The sequence below is a fragment of the Stomoxys calcitrans genome, chromosome 1 (genome assembly GCF_963082655.1).
Source record: "Stomoxys calcitrans chromosome 1, idStoCalc2.1, whole genome shotgun sequence".
Classification (NCBI taxonomy): Eukaryota; Metazoa; Arthropoda; class Insecta; order Diptera; family Muscidae; genus Stomoxys; species Stomoxys calcitrans.
Window position 1 is genome coordinate 28,922,629 of NC_081552.1, and position 20,025 is coordinate 28,942,653.

Here is a 20,025-nt window from a genome sequence, read left to right on the forward strand (position 1 = left end):
GTACTACATTTTTTGACATCTGAAGGGGGAGGGAGGGGGCGGACCCTCCCCCTAACCCTAATTTTCATAAACGCCAGATCTCGGAGATGGGTGGTGCGATTTAAGCGAAATTTTGTGTGCTCTCATATAGTACCCTAAAAGTAAAAATTTGGTATCAAAATTCCGGATGGGGTACCTAGGAGGACTGCCCCACCCTAGAACCTACCAAACATATATTTAGGCCAATCACGACAATATGGGACTCAAATGAAAGGTATTTAGGATAAGAAAACGTATTTGATATCCAATTGTCGGACCAAGTGTTAGGGGGACCACCCCAAGCCCCACAACACCCCTAAATCGGACATATTTACCGACCATGGCAATATGGGACTCAAATAAAAGGTATTTGCGAATAGAATACGAATCTGATATCCAAATGTGAGACCATGTTTCTGGGGGTCCACCCCTTCCCCAAAACAACCCCCAAACAGGACTTATTTACTGACCATGGGAATATGGGGCTTAAATAAAAGGTATTTAAAAGTAGAATACGAATCTGATACCCAAATATGGGACCAAGTGTTTGGGGAGCCGCCTCTCGCCAAAAACATCCCCCAAAGGGGACAAATGTACGACCATTGCAATATAGGACTCAAATGAAAGGTATTTGGGAGTAAAGCACGAATTTGATATCAATATTCGGGAAAAGTGTCTATGGGGCCACCCCACCCCCACAACACCACGCAAATAGTAAGTATTTGCTGACTATTGCAATATGAGGCTCAAATAAGAGGGTTTTTAGTTTTTTTTCAAGGCTAACTCACTGAGTGTCCGCCCATCCCCCAAAACACCCCCCAAGCAGTTCATGTTTGCCGACTATGGAAATATGGGACTCAAATGAAAGGTATTTGGGAGAAGACCACGTATCTGATATCAACATTAGGGACCAACTGTCTAGGGGACGTCCCACCACCACAACAACCCCCAAATAAGACCGATGTGCTCACCAAGACAATTTGGGTCTTAAAGAGAGTGGAACTAAATATTTATAGTTTTAAGGGCCCACACCCCAAACCGGACATATTTGCTGACTTTTGCAATAAAGAGTTTAAATGAGATTAGAAAACGAATTTGATATCCAATTTTGAGGGCAATGGCAATATGGGGTTCAAATAACTGATATATAGATATATGAGAATAGAGCACGTTGCTGATATATTTTCAGGGCTTAGAATTTGGGGGACCACCCCACTCCTCAAAACACCCCTAAATCGGCCATATTTACTTAAAATCGTAGACCAATAAAGATCATATGGGAATCGGACAAAGGCACTTATATTGTTAAACTGTTAGTCAAGCGATATACTATTTTCGTAGCATGGTATTTCACTAAAAGATCTTTTATTGTGGAAAATAAATATTCCAAGTACAACTTTTTACCCGGGTCAGTTAGTTTATGATAAAATTTCAATAAAAGTGTTTTGTTATCAGTGATACTTTTTTTGGAGTTTTCCAAAAAAGTAATTGTGAAAAACATGGGTATTTCACTGTGAAAGACGAACTTTTCGTAAACATGCAATTTTAAGGACTCGACCGAGTTCGAAAATCATTTAATTTCACAATTTTTCGTTTTGTTTTTCTTTTGAGACTAGCTCAATGTTCGGAGATTCGAATGTACGGGACTCAAACCTGGACAAACGGAGCAGCAGTGAGAGCCGTTGCCATTGTCTAGCGTTCAAAGTCATAAATACCACTTCCGAAAGATGCACACAAATGGCATGTGTATACCATGGAAGCTTAGTATGCCTATTAAAAAAAAGTCTATCAATACAAAGAGAATGCAAGCGATGGAAAAGAACAGCAAGTGTGAAAGGCGTCAGACTTGTGTTAGTGTCGTGCTTACATAGTAGACACGTTTTTGCGGTATATTCGATATAAGTACGATCACTGTTTGAAGCCTCCACGCCTAATATGGCCGATGTGTTATTCTAACCAAATGACGAAACGCTTTCCCAAGTGGTTGGTGTGTGTAGTGATCTTTGGCTTTCCTTTTCCATTACAAAAATATTCCATCATAGAGCACGTCTCGAAAGAGAAACAAAACGAAAAAATACTAATTATTATTTGGAAAAGTTATTCAGACTAACAAGCAAAATATTTAATTTAAATAAATTGTATATAAAATTATGTCTTAGAAAAGAGTTTGTTAAATGATTGTCTTTCGGAACAATTTTCATAAAAAAATTTTTGGCAAGAAAATTCCAAGAAGATTTTGGGCTTAAAGAAAAATTCTAGCTCGATTTAGGAAAGAGGCATTGTAATGAAATTTGGATTGGCGTAAAGTGGGCCACTGAAACAATTTTTTCCGACATGTTTGGGGGGAAAATTGGCTTGTCGAAATATCCCAAATATCCCAAAAATCAAACGAGAAAAATAATAAATAAATGTATGGCAATAACCCTACTTCTTTTGACAGCAGGTGCTATTTTATAGCAAAATGATAAAATCCGGCTTTCTTCGGAAAAAAATGGTCAATAGGTGTTAAGAAAATTATTGTTTTATTGTAGTGGCTTAAAAAATAAATAATAAATAAAAACAAGTAAAAGCGTGCTAAGTTCGGCCGGCCGAATCTTATATACCCTCCACCATGGATCGCATTTGTCGAGTTCTTTTCCCGGCATCTCTTCTTAGGCCAAAAAGAATATAAGAAAAGAGTTGCTCTGCTATTAAAACGATATCAAGATATGGTCCAGTTCGGACCACAATTAAATTATATGTTGGAGACCTGTGTACAATTTCAGCCAATTCGTATAAGAATTGGGCCCATTGGGGCTCACAATAGAGAGAACGATTTATATGGGATCTGTATCGGGCTATAGACCGATTCAGACCATAATAAACACGTTTGTTGATGGTCATGAGAGGATTCGTCGTACAAAATTTCAGGCATATCGGATAAAAATTGCGACCTCTAGGGGTCAAGAAGTCAAGATCCCAGATCGGTTTATATGGCAGCTATATCAGGTTATGAACCGATTTGAACCTTATTTGACACAGTTGTTGAAAGTAAAAATAAAATACGTCATGCAAAATTTCAGCCAAATCGGATAGGAATTGCGCCCTCTAGAAGCTCAAGAAGTCAAATCCCCAGATCTGTTTATATGACAGCTATATCAGGTTATAAACCGATTTCAACCATACTTGGCACAGTTGTTGGATATAATAAAAAAACACGCCGTGCAAAAACTCATTCAAATCGGATAAGAATTGTGCCCTCTAGAGGCTCAAGAAGTCAAGACCCAAGATCGGTTTATATGGCAGCTATATCAGGTAATGAACCGATTTGAACCATATTTGGCACAGTTGTTGGGTATCATAACAAAACACGTCGTGCCAAATTCCATTCCAATCGGATAAGAATTGCGCCCTCTAGAGACTCAAGAAGTCAAGACCCAAGATCGGTTTATATGGCAGCTATATCAGGTTATAAACCGATTTGAACCATACTTGGCACAGTTGTTGGATATCATAACAAAACACGTCGTGCAAAATTTCATTCTGATCGGATAAGAATTGCGCACTCTAGAGGCTCAAGAAGTCAAGACCCAAGATCGGTTTATATGGCAGCTATATCAGGTTATGGACCGATTTGAACCATACTTGGCACTGTTGTTGGATATAATAACAAAACACGTCGTGCAAAGTTTCATTCTGATCGGATAAGAATTGCGCACGCTAGAGGCTCAAGAAGTCAAGACCCAAGATCGGTTTATATTGCAGCTATATCAAAACATGGACCGATATGGTCCATTTACAATACCAACCGACCTACACTAATAAGAAGTATTTGTGCAAAATTTGAAGCGGCTAGCTTTACTCCTTCGGAAGTTAGCGTGCTTTCGACAGACGGACGGACGGACGGACGGACAGGCGGACGGACATGGCTAGATCGACATAAAATGTCACGACGATCAAGAATATATATACTTTATGGGGTCTCAGACGAATATTTCGATTAGTTACAAACAGAATGACGAAATTAGTATACCCCCATCTTATGGTGGAGGGTATAAAAATTAAATTTAAAATATATAAAACAAAATGCTACGTCAATATAAATAACGGAATCGAGGGTGAGTCGTAATGGGTTAAAAATTTGTCTTTAAAAATATTTATTGAAATTTGCTCCTCCTCCTAGCTACGTCCCTGGTAGCTACTATATCTGGTTTTAAGCCGATTCGGACGGTATTTGGTACTTTTGTTGAAAGTTATAACGGAACACCACATGCAAAATTTTAGACAAATCGAACAAAAATAGGTCTTCCAGGGGCTCAAGAAGTCAAATCAGGAGATAGATTTATATGGGAGCTATATCTACAATAAAACTGAACCGATATAGCTCAACTGCAGTTCCTAACGACGTACATCAATATTAAGTTTCGGTCTAAAATTTCAAGCGGCTAGCTTTATGCGTTCGACCGCTATAGTGATTTCGACAGACGGCCGGACGGACGGACATGTCTATATCGACTCAAAACGTTGAGACGATCAAGAATATATATGCTTTATGGGGTCTTAGATCAATAATTCAAGGTGTTACAAACGGAATGACTAGTTTAGTATATCCCATCCTATGGTGGTGAATATAAAAACTAAACCATTGGTCAGAAAAGTTTTCGTTATAGAAAAATTGTCGGTCAGACAAGTTTTCGTTATAGAAAAACTGTCGGTCAGACAAGTTTTCGTTATAGAAAAATTGTCGGTCAGACAAGTTTTCGTTATAGAAAAATTGTCGGTCAGACAAGTTTTCGTTATAGAAAAATTGTCGGTCAGACAAGTTTTCGTTATAGAAAAATTGTCGGTCAGACAAGTTTTCGTTATAGAAAAATTGTCGGTCAGACAAGTTTTCGTTATAGAAAAATTGTCGGTCAGACAAGTTTTCGTTATAGAAAAATTGTCGGTCAGACAAGTTTTCGTTATAGAAAAATTGTCGGTCAGACAAGTTTTCGTTATAGAAAAATTGTCGGTCAGACAAGTTTTCGTTATAGAAAAATTGTCGGTCAGACAAGTTTTCGTTATAGAAAAATTGTCGGTCAGACAAGTTTTCGTTATAGAAAAATTGTCGGTCAGACAAGTTTTCGTTATAGAAAAATTGTCGGTCAGACAAGTTTTCGTTATAGAAAAATTGTCGGTCAGACAAGTTTTCGTTATAGAAAAATTGTCGGTCAGACAAGTTTTCGTTATAGAAAAATTGTCGGTCAGACAAGTTTTCGTTATAGAAAAATTGTCGGTCAGACAAGTTTTCGTTATAGAAAAATTGTCGGTCAGACAAGTTTTCGTTATAGAAAAATTGTCGGTCAGACAAGTTTTCGTTATAGAAAAATTGTCGGTCAGACAAGTTTTCGTTATAGAAAAATTGTCGGTCAGACAAGTTTTCGTTATAGAAAAATTGTCGGTCAGACAAGTTTTCGTTATAGAAAAATTGTCGGTCAGACAAGTTTTCGTTATAGAAAAATTGTCGGTCAGACAAGTTTTCGTTATAGAAAAATTGTCGGTCAGACAAGTTTTCGTTATAGAAAAATTGTCGGTCAGACAAGTTTTCGTTATAGAAAAATTGTCGGTCAGACAAGTTTTCGTTATAGAAAAATTGTCGGTCAGACAAGTTTTCGTTATAGAAAAATTGTCGGTCAGACAAGTTTTCGTTATAGAAAAATTGTCGGTCAGACAAGTTTTCGTTATAGAAAAATTGTCGGTCAGACAAGTTTTCGTTATAGAAAAATTGTCGGTCAGACAAGTTTTCGTTATAGAAAAATTGTCGGTCAGACAAGTTTTCGTTATAGAAAAATTGTCGGTCAGACAAGTTTTCGTTATAGAAAAATTGTCGGTCAGACAAGTTTTCGTTATAGAAAAATTGTCGGTCAGACAAGTTTTCGTTATAGAAAAATTGTCGGTCAGACAAGTTTTCGTTATAGAAAAATTGTCGGTCAGACAAGTTTTCGTTATAGAAAAATTGTCGGTCAGACAAGTTTTCGTTATAGAAAAATTGTCGGTCAGACAAGTTTTCGTTATAGAAAAATTGTCGGTCAGACAAGTTTTCGTTATAGAAAAATTGTCGGTCAGACAAGTTTTCGTTATAGAAAAATTGTCGGTCAGACAAGTTTTCGTTATAGAAAAATTGTCGGTCAGACAAGTTTTCGTTATAGAAAAATTGTCGGTCAGACAAGTTTTCGTTATAGAAAAATTGTCGGTCAGACAAGTTTTCGTTATAGAAAAATTGTCGGTCAGACAAGTTTTCGTTATAGAAAAATTGTCGGTCAGACAAGTTTTCGTTATAGAAAAATTGCCGGTAAGACCAGTTTGTCTGACTACAATTTTCGTATAGAAAGATTGATTTTTTGAGTTATTAATTTTCGTATAGTTTTGGTTTTTCTTTGAAATATGACACTGTTTGCTTTACTTGTTTTTAATGCTTTTCAACTGCTACTTACATGATTGATCCATTTCAAGTTGTATGCGTCCACCTCCTGAGCCACCTCCGGCACCCAAAATACCACTATCCAATTGAATACCGGTGCCACGAACATGTTGATTTTTTGCTGCTGGTCCAGCAAATGTTGTTACAGTTTTGTTGTATGTAACAATTTTATTGTGGTCCTCATTGTTGTTGTCATAGCGATGATGGTCGCCGTTTCGTCTCATTTTGCCCATGTCCTTGCCATAGCGGTCAAAGGGTGAGGAAGCTTTGTAGACAACATCGGTTAAATTGCCCGCCGGACAATCAACCAAATCGAATTGTGACAATTTCATATCCTCGGCAATGGCCACAGCCGGCCTTTCATTGTTCCAGCGATAGATGACATCTGATGTAGTGTAGCCAACTGGGAAAGGTGTAAAACATGCAAATGGTGATTACAAATATAAAAAAAAAATCACAAAAAATGCACATCTCCGAAAAAATGATTAGAATAAAATACAAACACGTATCCGTTATAAAGTTTTAGGTACTTGCATTTAAAAATATAAACGAGATATCTATGTTAAGTGTGGTAGACAGGCAAGGAAAGAAAATAAAATCAAAATAAATTGGAATGTAGAAATTTTATTTGGAAATTATGTAGAACTTGTATATGGAAAGACAATCTCATTACATTTTTTTTTAAGAAATTTTAAAAAAACATTTCCTCACAACACTTTTTTAACAAATTATATTTTTATACCCGCCATCATAGGATGGGGGTATACTAATCTAGTCATTCCGTTTGTAACACCTCGAAATATTGACCTGCGACCCCATAAGGTATATATTTTCTTGATCGTCTCGACATTTTGAGTCGAGCTAGATATGTCCGTTTGCCCGTCAGTCTGCCGAAATCATGAAAGCGGTCGAATGCAAAACGCTAGCCGTTTGAAATTTTGCACAGATACTTCTTATTGATGTAGGTCGTTGGGGATTGGCATATCGGTTCAGATTTTGATATAGCCCCCACATTAACCGATCCCCGATTTGACTTTCTGAGCAGCTAGGAGAAGCCTCAATTTCTATCCGATGTGGCTAAAATCTGGAACAAAGACTTGAATTACGACTTCCAACATCCATGCCAAGTATGATTTGAATCGGTCTATAAACAGATACAGCCCCCATATAACCCGATCCCCGGATTTGACTTCCTGAGGCCTTAGAAGTCTCAAATTTCATCCAATTTGGCTAAAATTTGGAACAAAGACTTAAGTTATGACTTCCATCATCCATGCTAAGTATGATCGGTTTAAACAGATATATCGGTCTTAACAGATATATCGGTAAAAACACATATTGTCCCCATATAAACCGATCCCCGGATTCGACATCTTGAGCCCTTAGAAGCCTCAACTTTCATTCGATTTGGCTAAAATTTGGAACTTGATTTATGACTTATATGACTTATTATGACAACGTCCATGCCAAGTATGATCTGAATCGGATGTGGGTCTATAAGAGTGTGGTAAGTTCGGCCGGGCCGAATATTGAAAACCCACCACCATAGATTCTGCTAAAAATGTATTCAAAATAAATTTAGTTGAAGGGCATAATTTTATTCCACATACCAAACTGCTGTCAAACCAGCAAAAGCTAAAGCTTCTAGGAACCGAACAAGGATGATCGAGAGACCGGTTAACACGGGAGCAACATCACGTTATAGACTGATTTGATCCGTACTTGACACAGTTGTTGGAAGTCATAACGGAACACCACATGCAAAATTTCAGACAAATGGAACAAAAATTGCGGCTTCCAGGGGCTCAAGAAGTCAAATCGGGAGATCGGTTTATATGGGAGCTATACCAGGTTATAGACCGATTTGCACCGTGCTTAGCACAGTTGTTGGAATTCATAACAGAACACTACATCAAAAATTTCAGGCAAGTTGGACAAAAATTGCGGCTTCCAGGAGCTCAAAAAATCAAATTGTGAGATCGGTTTATATGGGAGCTACATCTAAGTCTGAACCGATATGGACCATTTGCAATTCCCAACGACCTATTGGGTTGCCCAAAAAGTAATTGCGGATTTTTTAAAAGAAAGTAAATGCATTTTTAATAAAACTTAGAATGAACTTTAATCAAATATACTTTTTTTACACTTTTTTCTAAAGCAAGCTAAAAGTAACAGCTGATAACTGACAGAAGAAACAATGCAATTACAGAGTCACAAGCTGTGAAAAAATTTGTTAACGCCGACTATATGAAGAATCCGCAATTACTTTTTGGGCAACTCATACATCAATATTAAGTATCTGTGCAAAATTTGAAACGGCTAGCTCTACGCGTTCGACCGCTATAGTTATTTCAACAGACGAACGGACGGACGGACGGTCATGGTTAAATCGACTCAGAACGTCGAGACGATCAAGAGCATATGTACTTTATGGGGTCTTAGAACAATATTTCGAGGTGTTACAAACGGAATGACTAGATTTGTAAGCCCCCATCCCATGATGGTGGGTATAAAAATCTGAGCCCTGATCGTTGTGCGGGTTCCACTGAGAAATCTGCACCATTGTAAAACCGTTTCGACGGCTCTTAAGGTTGCTCTGATGGCAGCAGCTGTTGACATTATCGAGGAACCATGGGAGGGTATAAGCGTGTTTTGTGATTTCCAATTCTATATTAATTCATAATTTCCCATTGTTTCATTTGCAAATAAACACACACAGAGCCGTAACAAAAAACAGCAATTCCAATAAATCTCACACATAATCCTTTATAAGCTGTGTAATAACCTACTTAAGGACAATTTACACATACAAGCAGATTTAGCACCATGCATTTCAATGCTCTCCCTAGACAAGAATAGCGCCAGTTTTTCATCGCTCCACCTCTACTAACCATTCAGATAAGTAGTTGATTATTATTCAACAGTTTTAACTGCTCTTGAAATGGCACATCGTTGAGCCTAATGGTCTGCCACCCATTGTGATTTGGTTGTCCTTTCGATGAATGCGAATCGAAGTGACGAAGGGTATTCATGCCTAAAGTCTAAAGCCTAGTTGTCTCTAATGAATATTATTAGTTTTTTATGTGATTTGCTGTGAATAAAAGTCAAGCAAGGCAAGGCAGGGCAAGGCAAGCCTAGACTCAGGGTCTCTATCTCCTCATTGGAAAGAAATTCTTAGGTCAATCATTTGGCCCTAAGATTTGGTTGATGTGTTTTGAGTAGCATTTCTTATTGTGTCTGTTTTTTATTGTCTGCTGGAAGGATATTTTTGTTATCATTGTGTTGTCGGCTAGTTGGCCTTTTGTTAATGTGTTGGTACCATGCCTGTTAATGTGTTTATGTTTTCTCTTCTTACTTAACCGCCGCTCTACTCACCCAATGTTTGTTACTGCAGCCAAAATGTGTTCGTTAACATTCAAAAACATGCAACGCCATCAAACAAAGCCTTGATTGTTGGCATTGAATGCGAAGCGTATGCATGAATCCCTTGTTCTCTTATTCATTTTCAATAGCCCCAAAAGTAGGCAAAGGTTATTGTATTAAGTTGTAAAAATATGCTCGTTTAAGACCTAAGCCCCCTGACATATGCAATGAATTTAATATGTATGTATATTAATTTTGTATGACAGTAACATGGTTTAACTACTCAAAGGTACGGGGAATGGGAGAAACAGAGTCTGTATTCTTACAAAGATTAGTCTAAATATTTTTTTTCTTCCGTCGCTAAGCACTGAAGTAGTAGCCAGCCTCATTACTGGTTGGCTTCCCCATATAAAGCACACGGTTCAGAGATGACGCCTTAAGTTGATGGTTGAAGCCTCTTCTGCAGGGAAAAAGATCCTTGTTGTGGGAAGTGACGCTATTGCACATCACCAAATATGGCCCGGTACGGGATCGCTGTGAGCACCACACAGGCTGGAACATTGTGGTCCGATCTGTGTGGTGTTAATGGCAGTAACGAGAAGCTTAGCTGCGAACTACCGGGAGAGTCCACAGGTCGCGGATAGTGGAATGCTCCATACTGAGTAGCTGCACCGGCAGTCGCGGACAATCAGCGGCATCGAGCGGAGAGTCTCAGTGAGAGGCCGGGCGGCACCGGCTCTCTGAAAAATACTGAGTGCTTATGATGCTCGAAATGACAAGGTGGGTTATTGACACCTTTAATTAACCAATGGTCACCCGGTTCCAGCGGCGATCGGTCCATTGGACCGGAACGAGCTTACTCATCTAAAGGAGCTCGACGTGGATCGCAACCTACACATGAAAATGTGGCAGCAACAACAACAACAACAACAATCAGATATAGGGAAGTTCGGGTATCAACGAAACGGGTGAGTTGCTTACCGATTATATTATAAGCTGTAATCTAGCGATTTGTAATTAAGGGAATAACCGACTCTTATTACCAAGAACAGGCAGGAGGTACTAGATATTGCCTTTGAATCCGAGGATATAAGCGGAAGGATATGCGACTGGGATGTGTTGGATAAGCACAGCTTTTCTGATCACCCTTATATGAGTTTCAGACTTGGAAAAAATACTGCAGAAGGGGTCCCTCGGCTGAACAGAATCGGGTTTGAATAAATGATATCTGCACGTCTATCCCTTCTAGAACCGAAAAGGAAGTGGAAACTGAGGAGGAAATATACATAATTGTCATGCGGATGATTAAGGCCAATTGGCAAACAGCGATCGCCATGGAGGACTCCAGAACTGCTTGGTCTTAGGAAGTGCTCCAGAAAACTCTTCAACAGGACGAAACCAACACGTTCACCAAACAAATGGTACATCTATAAGGCCGAGCTAAGAAAATTCAAGGGTAGGCTGAGAAAGGCTCAGAACAAATCCTGGGTGGAATTCTGCACCTCCGTGGAGTATGCATATGAGGCCAGAAGTAACAAGTAAAAGCGTGCTAAGTTCGGCCGGGCCGAATCTTATATACCCTCCACCATGGATCGCATTTGTCGAGTTCTTTTCCCGGCATCTCTTCTTAGGCAAAAAAGGATATAAGAAAAGAGTTGCTCTGCTATTAAAACGATATCAAGATATGGTCCGGTTCGGACCACAATTAAATTATATGTTGGAGACCTGTGTAAAATTTTAGCCAATTCGTATAAAATTGCGCCCATTGGGGCTCACGAAGTAAAATAGAGAGAACGATTTATATGGGATCTGTATCGGGCTATAGACCGATTCAGACCATAATAAACACGTTTGTTGATGGTCATGAGAGGATCCATCGTACAAAATTTCAGGCATATCGGATAATAATTGCGACCTCTAGGGGTCAAGAATTCAAGATCCCAGATCGGTTTATATGGCAGTTATATCAGGTTATGGACCGATTTGAACCTAATTTAGCACAGTTGTTGGATATCATAACAAAACACGTCGTGCGAAATTTCATTTCAATCGGATAAGAATTTAGCACTCTAGAGGCTCAAGAAGTCAAGACCCAAGATCGGTTTATATGGCAGCTTTATCAGGTTATGGACTGATTTGAACCATACTTGGCACAGTTGTTGGATATCGTAACAAAACACGTCGTGCAAAATTTCATTCCAATCGGATAAGAATTGCGCACTCTAGAGGCTCAAGAAGTCAAGACCCAAGATCGGTTTATATGGCAGCTGTATCAGGTTATGGACCGATTTGAACCATACTTGGCACAGTTGTTGGATATCATAACAAAACACGTCGTGAAAAGTTTCATTGTGATCGGATAAGAACTGCGCACGCTAGAGGCTCGAGAAGTCAAGACCAAAGATCGGTTTATATGGCAGCTATATCAGGTTATGGACCGATTTGAACCATACTTGGCACAGTTGTTGGATATCATAACAAAACACGTCGTGCTAAATTTCATCCCAATCGGATAAGAATTGCGCACTCTAGAGGCTCAAGAAGTCAAGACCCAAGATCGGTTTATATGGCAGCTATATCAAAACATGGACCGATATGGCCCATTTACAATACCAACCGACCTACACTAATAAGATGTGTTTGTGCAAAATTTCAAGCGGCTAGCTTTACTCCTTCGGAAGTTAACGTGCTTTCGACAGACAGACGGGCGGACGGACGGACGGACGGACATGGCTAGATCGACATAAAATGTCACGACGATCAAGAATATATATACTTTATGGGGTCTCAGACGAATATTTCGAGTAGTTACAAACAGAATGGCGAAATTAGTATACCCCCCATCTTATTGTGGAGGGTATAAAAAAATTACTATGTGTCAAATTATATTTGCCCGTATATGGTTACTCTTCATCCTGCGCTACTTACATTTATCAGTAAATAGCTGATTCGACTCGTTCCGACCTTCGTCCTTCGACACCATCCGAAGGCCGCACCGACGCCTTCTACCAAGCCCACCGAAAGTTCTCGATAAAGTATAAATCGCCTGCTGTTGGCTACTACACCGACCAAAAGCAACAATGTGGCCTTGAATTTGCGAAGGCCTCTCCGTCGAGCTAAATCCTCCTACCCTCCAAGAGACGCTACTATAGCAGAGCACTCATAAGCAATAAGCCGAAGACGACAGCCTACTCACCCTTCGGCATATTGTCATATACATACATAACACAAGTAGATTGTAACATAGAATTAAAGCAATAAAGTTGCCTTATTGCCAACAGTCCTTATTTTCGGCTCGTGACCAATGAAGGAAGGAGCCGATAGCTTGGAATATTGTGGCACTCGGCCAATTTCTCGAAACTCTTCAGGAAGTCTACCAAGTCGATGTCGACAGAATACTTTATACCCCATCGGTATATTTTATTCATCACTTCAGCATCGCTTATACGGCCACGATTATTTTGGTTTTCTAGGCGCGGATGATTCTTACGTCCATCAAAATTTTACAGTTTTTACTTCATCCTCCAAGTCACGTAATAAGTTTTCGGATGACACTCGCATCCTTTTTGCTCGGATATGTTAACTGAGCTGTTTCCGTAGGTGGTAAAACCTTCGGTGGCCAACCCTAATTTTCGGCTCTGTTGAAGGAGTTGCTGGCGTTTGAGTATGTAGATCCAGCTGAGTGATTCTCGGCTAAGACTGCGGCAGGTATGACATTTCTGCAGTGCGTATTCGCGTCGGGTTCCTGCTCTCGCGCTATTTGTAACATTTTTGTCGAAGGCTGAAGGAAATTCAGTCGTCTCTAGGGTCAACTTTAAGAACCACAAGCCTTAAGTGATAGCACACATATATGAATGTGACAATGTGGTGAAGGGTAAGTAGGTTGTCGTCTTCGGATCTTGCTTATGAGTGTTCAGCTGTAGAAGCGTCTTTTGGAGGATGGGTGGATTTATCTCCACGGAGAGAACTTCGCAAGTTCAAGGACAACTTATTGTTGCTTTTGGTTGGTGCAGTTGCTGACGGCAGGCTATTAATACTTGATCGGGAACTTTTGGTGGGCGTTGAGGCGGGCTCGGTTGGTGAAATCTCGGCGGCGAGGCCTTCGAAAGTTCAGGGCCCCCTTGGTGCTTTTGGTCGGTGGGTTTACCGACGGCAGTCGATTTATAGTTGATTGGGAACTTTCGGTGTGCTTGGTAGAAGGCGTCGGTTGTCGTTGCGGGCTTCGGATGGTCTTCGTTGTGAACAAATTGGGCACTGGCCTGGCTGACCTCGGAATTGTCGTGTTCGGCTGGAGTCGGAAAATTGGTCGACGAATACGATGACGACGTCTTATGTTTCGGTGGTAAGGAAAGGCAGGAGCGCTCTATACCTATAAATATATAATTTACATTCGGGATTTTATATATCGCTATTTCAAAGTCTATGGGATAAACTACCTTTGGTAGGGGAGCATTCGTGACATCAACTGAGTGAGGATGCAGGCTAAGTGCGGATGCGAACTAAGCGCTGATGCAACTGGGTGCGCATGCAGGCTAAGTGCGGATGCGAACTAAGCGCGGATGCAACTGGGTGCGGATGCGAACTAAGCGCGGATACAACTGGGTGCGGATGCGAACTAAGCGCAAAAGCAACTGGGTGCGGATGCAAGCTAAGTGCGGATGCGAACTAAACGCGGATACAACTGAGTGCGGATGCAACTAAGTGCATATCCAAGCTACGTGCGGGGCAAACACCTGCAGCTGTGTCAGGACAAGTTGTTTCAATTGCGGACACTGCCACTTATCTACTTAAGCCTGTCTTCCTCCCGAACCAGGGAGTTCACGATGATGGCAGCAAAGAACCAACCTTAAGAGCACTAACGAAAACAGACTGATTGAGATTAAGAGCACTAACGAAAACAGATTGACTGAGAATTATCACCATGCAGGCTAAGTGCGGATGCAGGTTAAGTGCGCATGCTAGCTCTGCGCTGATGCAACTGGGTGCGGATGCGAACTAAGCGCGAATGCAACTGGTTGCGGATGCAGTCTAAGTGCGGATGCGAGCTAAGCGCCGATGCAACTGGGTGCGGATGCGAACTAAACGCGGATGCAATTGGGTGCGGATAAAAGCTAAGTGCGGATGCGAATTAAACGCGGATACAACTGAGTGCGGATGCAAGCTACTTGCGGGGCAAACGCCTGCAGCTATGTCAGGACAATTTGCTTCAATTGCGGACACTGCCACTTACCTACTTAAGCCTGTCACCTCCCGAACCAGAGAGTTCACGATGATGACAGCAAAGACCCAACCTTAAGAGCACTAACGAAAACAGACTGATTGAGATTAAGAGCACTAACGAAAACCGATTGATTGAGAAATTATCACCATGCAGGCTAAGTGCGGATGCGAACTAAACGCGAATGCAACTGGGTGCGTATGCAGACTAAGTGCGCATGCGAGCTATGCGCTGATGCAACTGGATGCAGATGCGAACTAAGCGCTGATGCAACTGGGTGCGCATGCAGGCTAAGTGCGGATGCGAGCTATGCGCTGATGCAACTGGGTGCGGATGCGAACTAAGCGCGGATACAACTGGGTGCGGATGCGAACTAAGCGCGAAAGCAACTGGGTGCAGATGCAACCTAAGTGCGGATGCGAACTAAACGCGGATACAACTGAGTGCGGATGCAACTAAGTGCATATCCAAGCTACGTGCGGGGCAAACACCTGCAGCTGTGTCAGGACAAGTTGTTTCAATTGCGGACACTGCCTCTTATCTACTTAAGCCTGTCTTCCTCCCGAACCGGGGAGTTCACGATGATGGCAGCAAAGAACCAACCTTAAGAGCACTAACGAAAACAGACTGATTGAGATTAAGAGCACTAACGAAAACAGATTGACTGAGAATTATCACCATGCAGGCTAAGTGCGGATGCAGGTTAAGTGCGCATGATAGCTATGCGCTGATGCAACTGGGTGCGGATGCGAACTAAGCGCGAAAGCAACTGGTTGCGGATGCAGTCTAAGTGCGGATGCGAGCTAAGCGTCGATGCAACTGGGTGCGGATGCGAACTAAACGCGGATGCAATTGGGTGCGGATGAAAGCTAAGTGCTGATGCGAACTAAACTCGGATACAACTGAGTGCGGATGCAAGCTACGTGCGGGGCAAACACCTGCAGCTATGTCAGGACAAGTTGCTTCAATTGCGGACACTGCCACTTACCTATTTTAAGCCTGTCACCTCCCGAACCAGAGAGTTCACGATGATGGCAGCAAAGACCCAATCTTAAGAGCACTAACGAAAACAGACTGATTTAGATTAAGAGCACTAACGAAAACTGATTGATTGAGAAATTATCACCATGCAGGCTAAGTGCGGATGCGAACTAAACGCGAATGCAACTGGGTGCGTATGCAGACTAAGTGCGCATGCGAGCTATGTGCTGATGCAACTGGATGCAGATGCGAATTAAGCGCGAAAGCAACTGGTTGCGGATGCAGTCTAAGTGCGGATGCGAGCTGAGCGCGATGTAACTGGGTGCGGATGCAAGCCAAGTGCGAATGCAAGCTAAGTGCGGATGCGAACTAAACGCAGATGCAAGCTACGTGCGGGGCAAACACCTGCACCTATGTCAGGACAAGTTTCTTCAATTGCGGACACTGAAACTTATCTACTTAAGCCTGACTTTCTACCGATCCAGAGAGTTCATGTTGATGACAGCAAAGACCCATCCTTAAGAGCACTAACGAAAACAGACTGATTGAGAATTATCACCAGCACTCAATGGTCTCCACATTGATTGATTGCACAACTCATTGGCGGAATTATCATGGGTACACTAGTAAAGACAGCCCGTGTGTCTAAGTGTCCGATAGTATCAGTAGTAGGCAGTCGGGCAGTAGTCATAAGCACATACGAGGCAGGTTCGTTTGACGGAATGAAGTAGCCGAAGAATAAACAAATGGTACGTATCGGCAGAATAAATCGTAGAAGGGCATTGACTAGAACGTAGAACGAGTCGTAAATAGCCGGTAAATGTATTTAAGTAGCGCGGGATTGGAGTAACTATGTACGGGCAAATATAATTTGTCACGTTACAAAATATATGGACAATGTCTAGTGAGGAAACACTAATACTACTCGTTAATACACATTTCTTGGGAAACTATGCAGCAGACAACGTGACGCCAGAAGAGCTTGTCACCTATATGCTTTTGTCGTAGGTTATTGGTGAAATTATGTCTGAGTCGAAAATCTGTTGGGCGATAAAATGCTTTTACTTCTTTAAGTCATTGATGTGTCCGATAGACTGGCCCCTTGGCTTAAGCAGATATACTCCGCTTGTATCAGCATGTCGTATATACCTGTGGGATGGAGGGACACAAAGGTTATTTTCATTCCAAAAGCAGTAAAACCTTACCACACGAAGGCGAAAGATTTTCCTTCTATTATTTATTAAAAATCTTTATTATAATTACAAATTATAATAGATTATAAAAAAAAAGCACTAGCGGTTATGACTATCGCCTTAAAATAAGATCTAGCTTATGGGTAAAATCTAAATATAGATATTATTTAATTTCCAATAGTTTTAAATTTAATTTGTATTTTGTGGTAAATTCAATTTCTTGAGGAGGTTGCAAATGGTGGTGATGTTGCTATGTGAAGGGGTTTTAATGCATTTGCTGATGGAAAACATGTTTCTCGCATAGTTTGATTTTCTTTCTATTAGTCAGTCATATAGGATTATATGCTGAAGATTCTAGAGATGTTGATAGAAATATATCTTAAGGCAAGAACCTTTGGAAATAGCCTGTCTCGGCAACAGTATACATATGGTAAGGAAAAGTCCACTGAAACAGCTCTTCTTGACTTAGTCGCCTACATAGATTTTGGGAGGAGGGAATGTATCATTTACTGAAAGCGCAAAATTAATTTAAATCAAACATTTTGGAAAGGGCAAGAAAGGCAATTCTTGCCCTTTACACCTGCAAGAGAGCCGTTGGCAAAAATTCAGGGTTTAAACCGCGTGTCGTGCACTGGGTATATACTGCAGTTGTCAGACCTGTAATGATATATGGTGTTGTGGTCTGGTGAACGGCACTACAAAAGTCCACCTACTTTTCAATACTCAACCGAATCCAAAGGGTGGCTTGTTTTTGCATCAGAGTCGCACTGAGGGCGACACCATCTGATGTTCTAGGTAGTGTGAATTACACATTGCCTGAACCGTTTTTTGAAAAATTTACGGTACCACTGATTCCTGATAAAACCCATTGGAACTACAATATCCCTCGTAATAAAAGTTACATATATACATATGGAGCCAAACTAGACGGCCAGGTGGGCTTTGGGGCGTACCCTGAAGAACTAGGACTGGTCATATCGAGAAGATTACAGGACCACTATAGTGTGTATCAAGCGGAGATCCTTGCAATTAAAGAAGTGGCAGAATGGCTAAGATATAGTGTCATAACGACACTCCAGTGGCGGAATCACATATAGCTCCCAATATGTAGGCATATAAATATACCTCTTTTAGGAGTTAATCCACCCTCAGTCACAACTTCTCAAAATATGCATGCTATAACACATATTTTCTACTTTTTTTCCCCTGAGCGAAAATGCTCTTACATTGCATGAGATGTTTTGTTATGGCTTCCAATAGCTGTGCTAAGTATGATTTAAAACGGTGCATAACCTGATATATCTGCCATATAAACCGATCTGGAATCTTGACTTTTTTGAGCCTCTAGAGGGCGCGATACTCATCCGATTTGGCAGAAATTTTGTACAACGTCTTCTCTTGTGATAACAATAACATAAGTGTCTTATATGGTCTGAATCGATCAACAGCTTGATACAGCTCCCATATAAATCGATCTCTTGATTTTGCTTCTTGAGCCCCTACAAGGCGCAATTCTTATCCGAATGAACTGCAATATTACACAATGACTTCTACAATGTTCAGCACTCGTTTATCGAATTTTAAATAGATCATTTAGTCAACGTTTATATTTTTCCTAGTTATACCAACAAGCCAAGTTTCAGACCTGTAGCTCCATCTATAAAGAAAATGCCAAGTGGTACCAATTTTGGTGTCAAAATGTTCGAATTTTAAACAGATCATCATATGTTTCCTCGTTGTATCTACATGCAAAATTTTGGACCTGTAGCTACATTTATAAAGAAAGTACAAAATGGTACCAATTTTGTTGTCAAAATGTACAAATTTTGAATAGATCATTTAATCAACCATCATATATTTCCTAGTTCTACCGACATGCAAAATTTCAGACCTCTAGCTCCATCTGTAAGGGAAGTACCAAATGATACCAATTGCGGTACTAAACGTACGTTTTCTCTCATTACCAGTACTATTTTTTAAATTTGTCCTTTTCAGCAGATGTCGTTTAAGACAAATTTCTAAATTCTAGCTCTATCCATCCACCCTTTACAAAGCTCACCTATTTCGTCCATTTTTGGTACTTTTTTTAGTACATAAATGTACATAAATGTACTTATGTACCTAAGTTCCAAAATTCAGAGCTCAATTTACAAAGAAAGTACCAAATAGAACCAATTGCGGCACTAAACGTACTATTTTTTCCACTTCCGGTACTATTTTGGAAATAGTATTGCATGCACCTACGAATGCCTGCAAACTGCAATGAAGGGGTATGCTGTCTTCTAAATTTTTGTTGTTAAATTAAACCTTTTGCCGTTCACTGCATTAATTGTGTGGTGGCTGAGGTGGTAGAGTATGCGCTTTGCATTTGAAGGGACCTGAGTTCAAATAACGCCGACAGCAAAAAGTCAACTTCAAAAAAATGTCGAAGCGGGTATGGAAATAATAAACAACACTCGAAAAGGGGCAAAATGTCTCAAATATAATTGCCTAAGAATAAAACAAGTAAGAGCGTGCTAAGTTCGGCCGGGCCGAATCTTATATACCCTCCACCATTGATCGCTTTTGTGGAGTTTTATGCGCGGTATCTCTTTTTAGACAAACATAGAATATTGAATAAGAACTGTTATCCTATTGGAGCAATATCAAGTTATAGTCCGATTCGGACCATAAATGAATGCTGATTGACATTGTAAAAGTCATTGTGTAATATTTCAGTTCATTCAGATAAGAATTGCCCTTTGTAGGGGCTCAAGAAGCAAAATCGGGAGATAGGTTTATAAGGGAGTTGTATCAAGCTATTGATCGATTCA

General features: G+C 40.5%; 1 protein-coding gene across 10 annotated transcripts in view; it reads right to left on the reverse strand.

The window, feature by feature from the left end:
- Window positions 1-20,025, reverse strand: part of LOC106091397 (gamma-aminobutyric acid receptor alpha-like) — a 128,780-nt gene that overhangs the window by 10,490 nt on the left and 98,265 nt on the right. For 9 of the 10 annotated variants that reach the window (XM_059360626.1, XM_059360623.1, XM_059360621.1 and 6 more), the window contains one exon: window positions 6,471-6,860. The exons of the other annotated variant lie outside the window; for it this stretch is intronic. In XM_059360626.1, coding sequence (XP_059216609.1) covers window positions 6,471-6,860 — 390 coding nt within the window. The remainder of the gene's footprint in view (window positions 1-6,470; window positions 6,861-20,025) is intronic. 10 annotated transcript variants of the gene reach the window in all.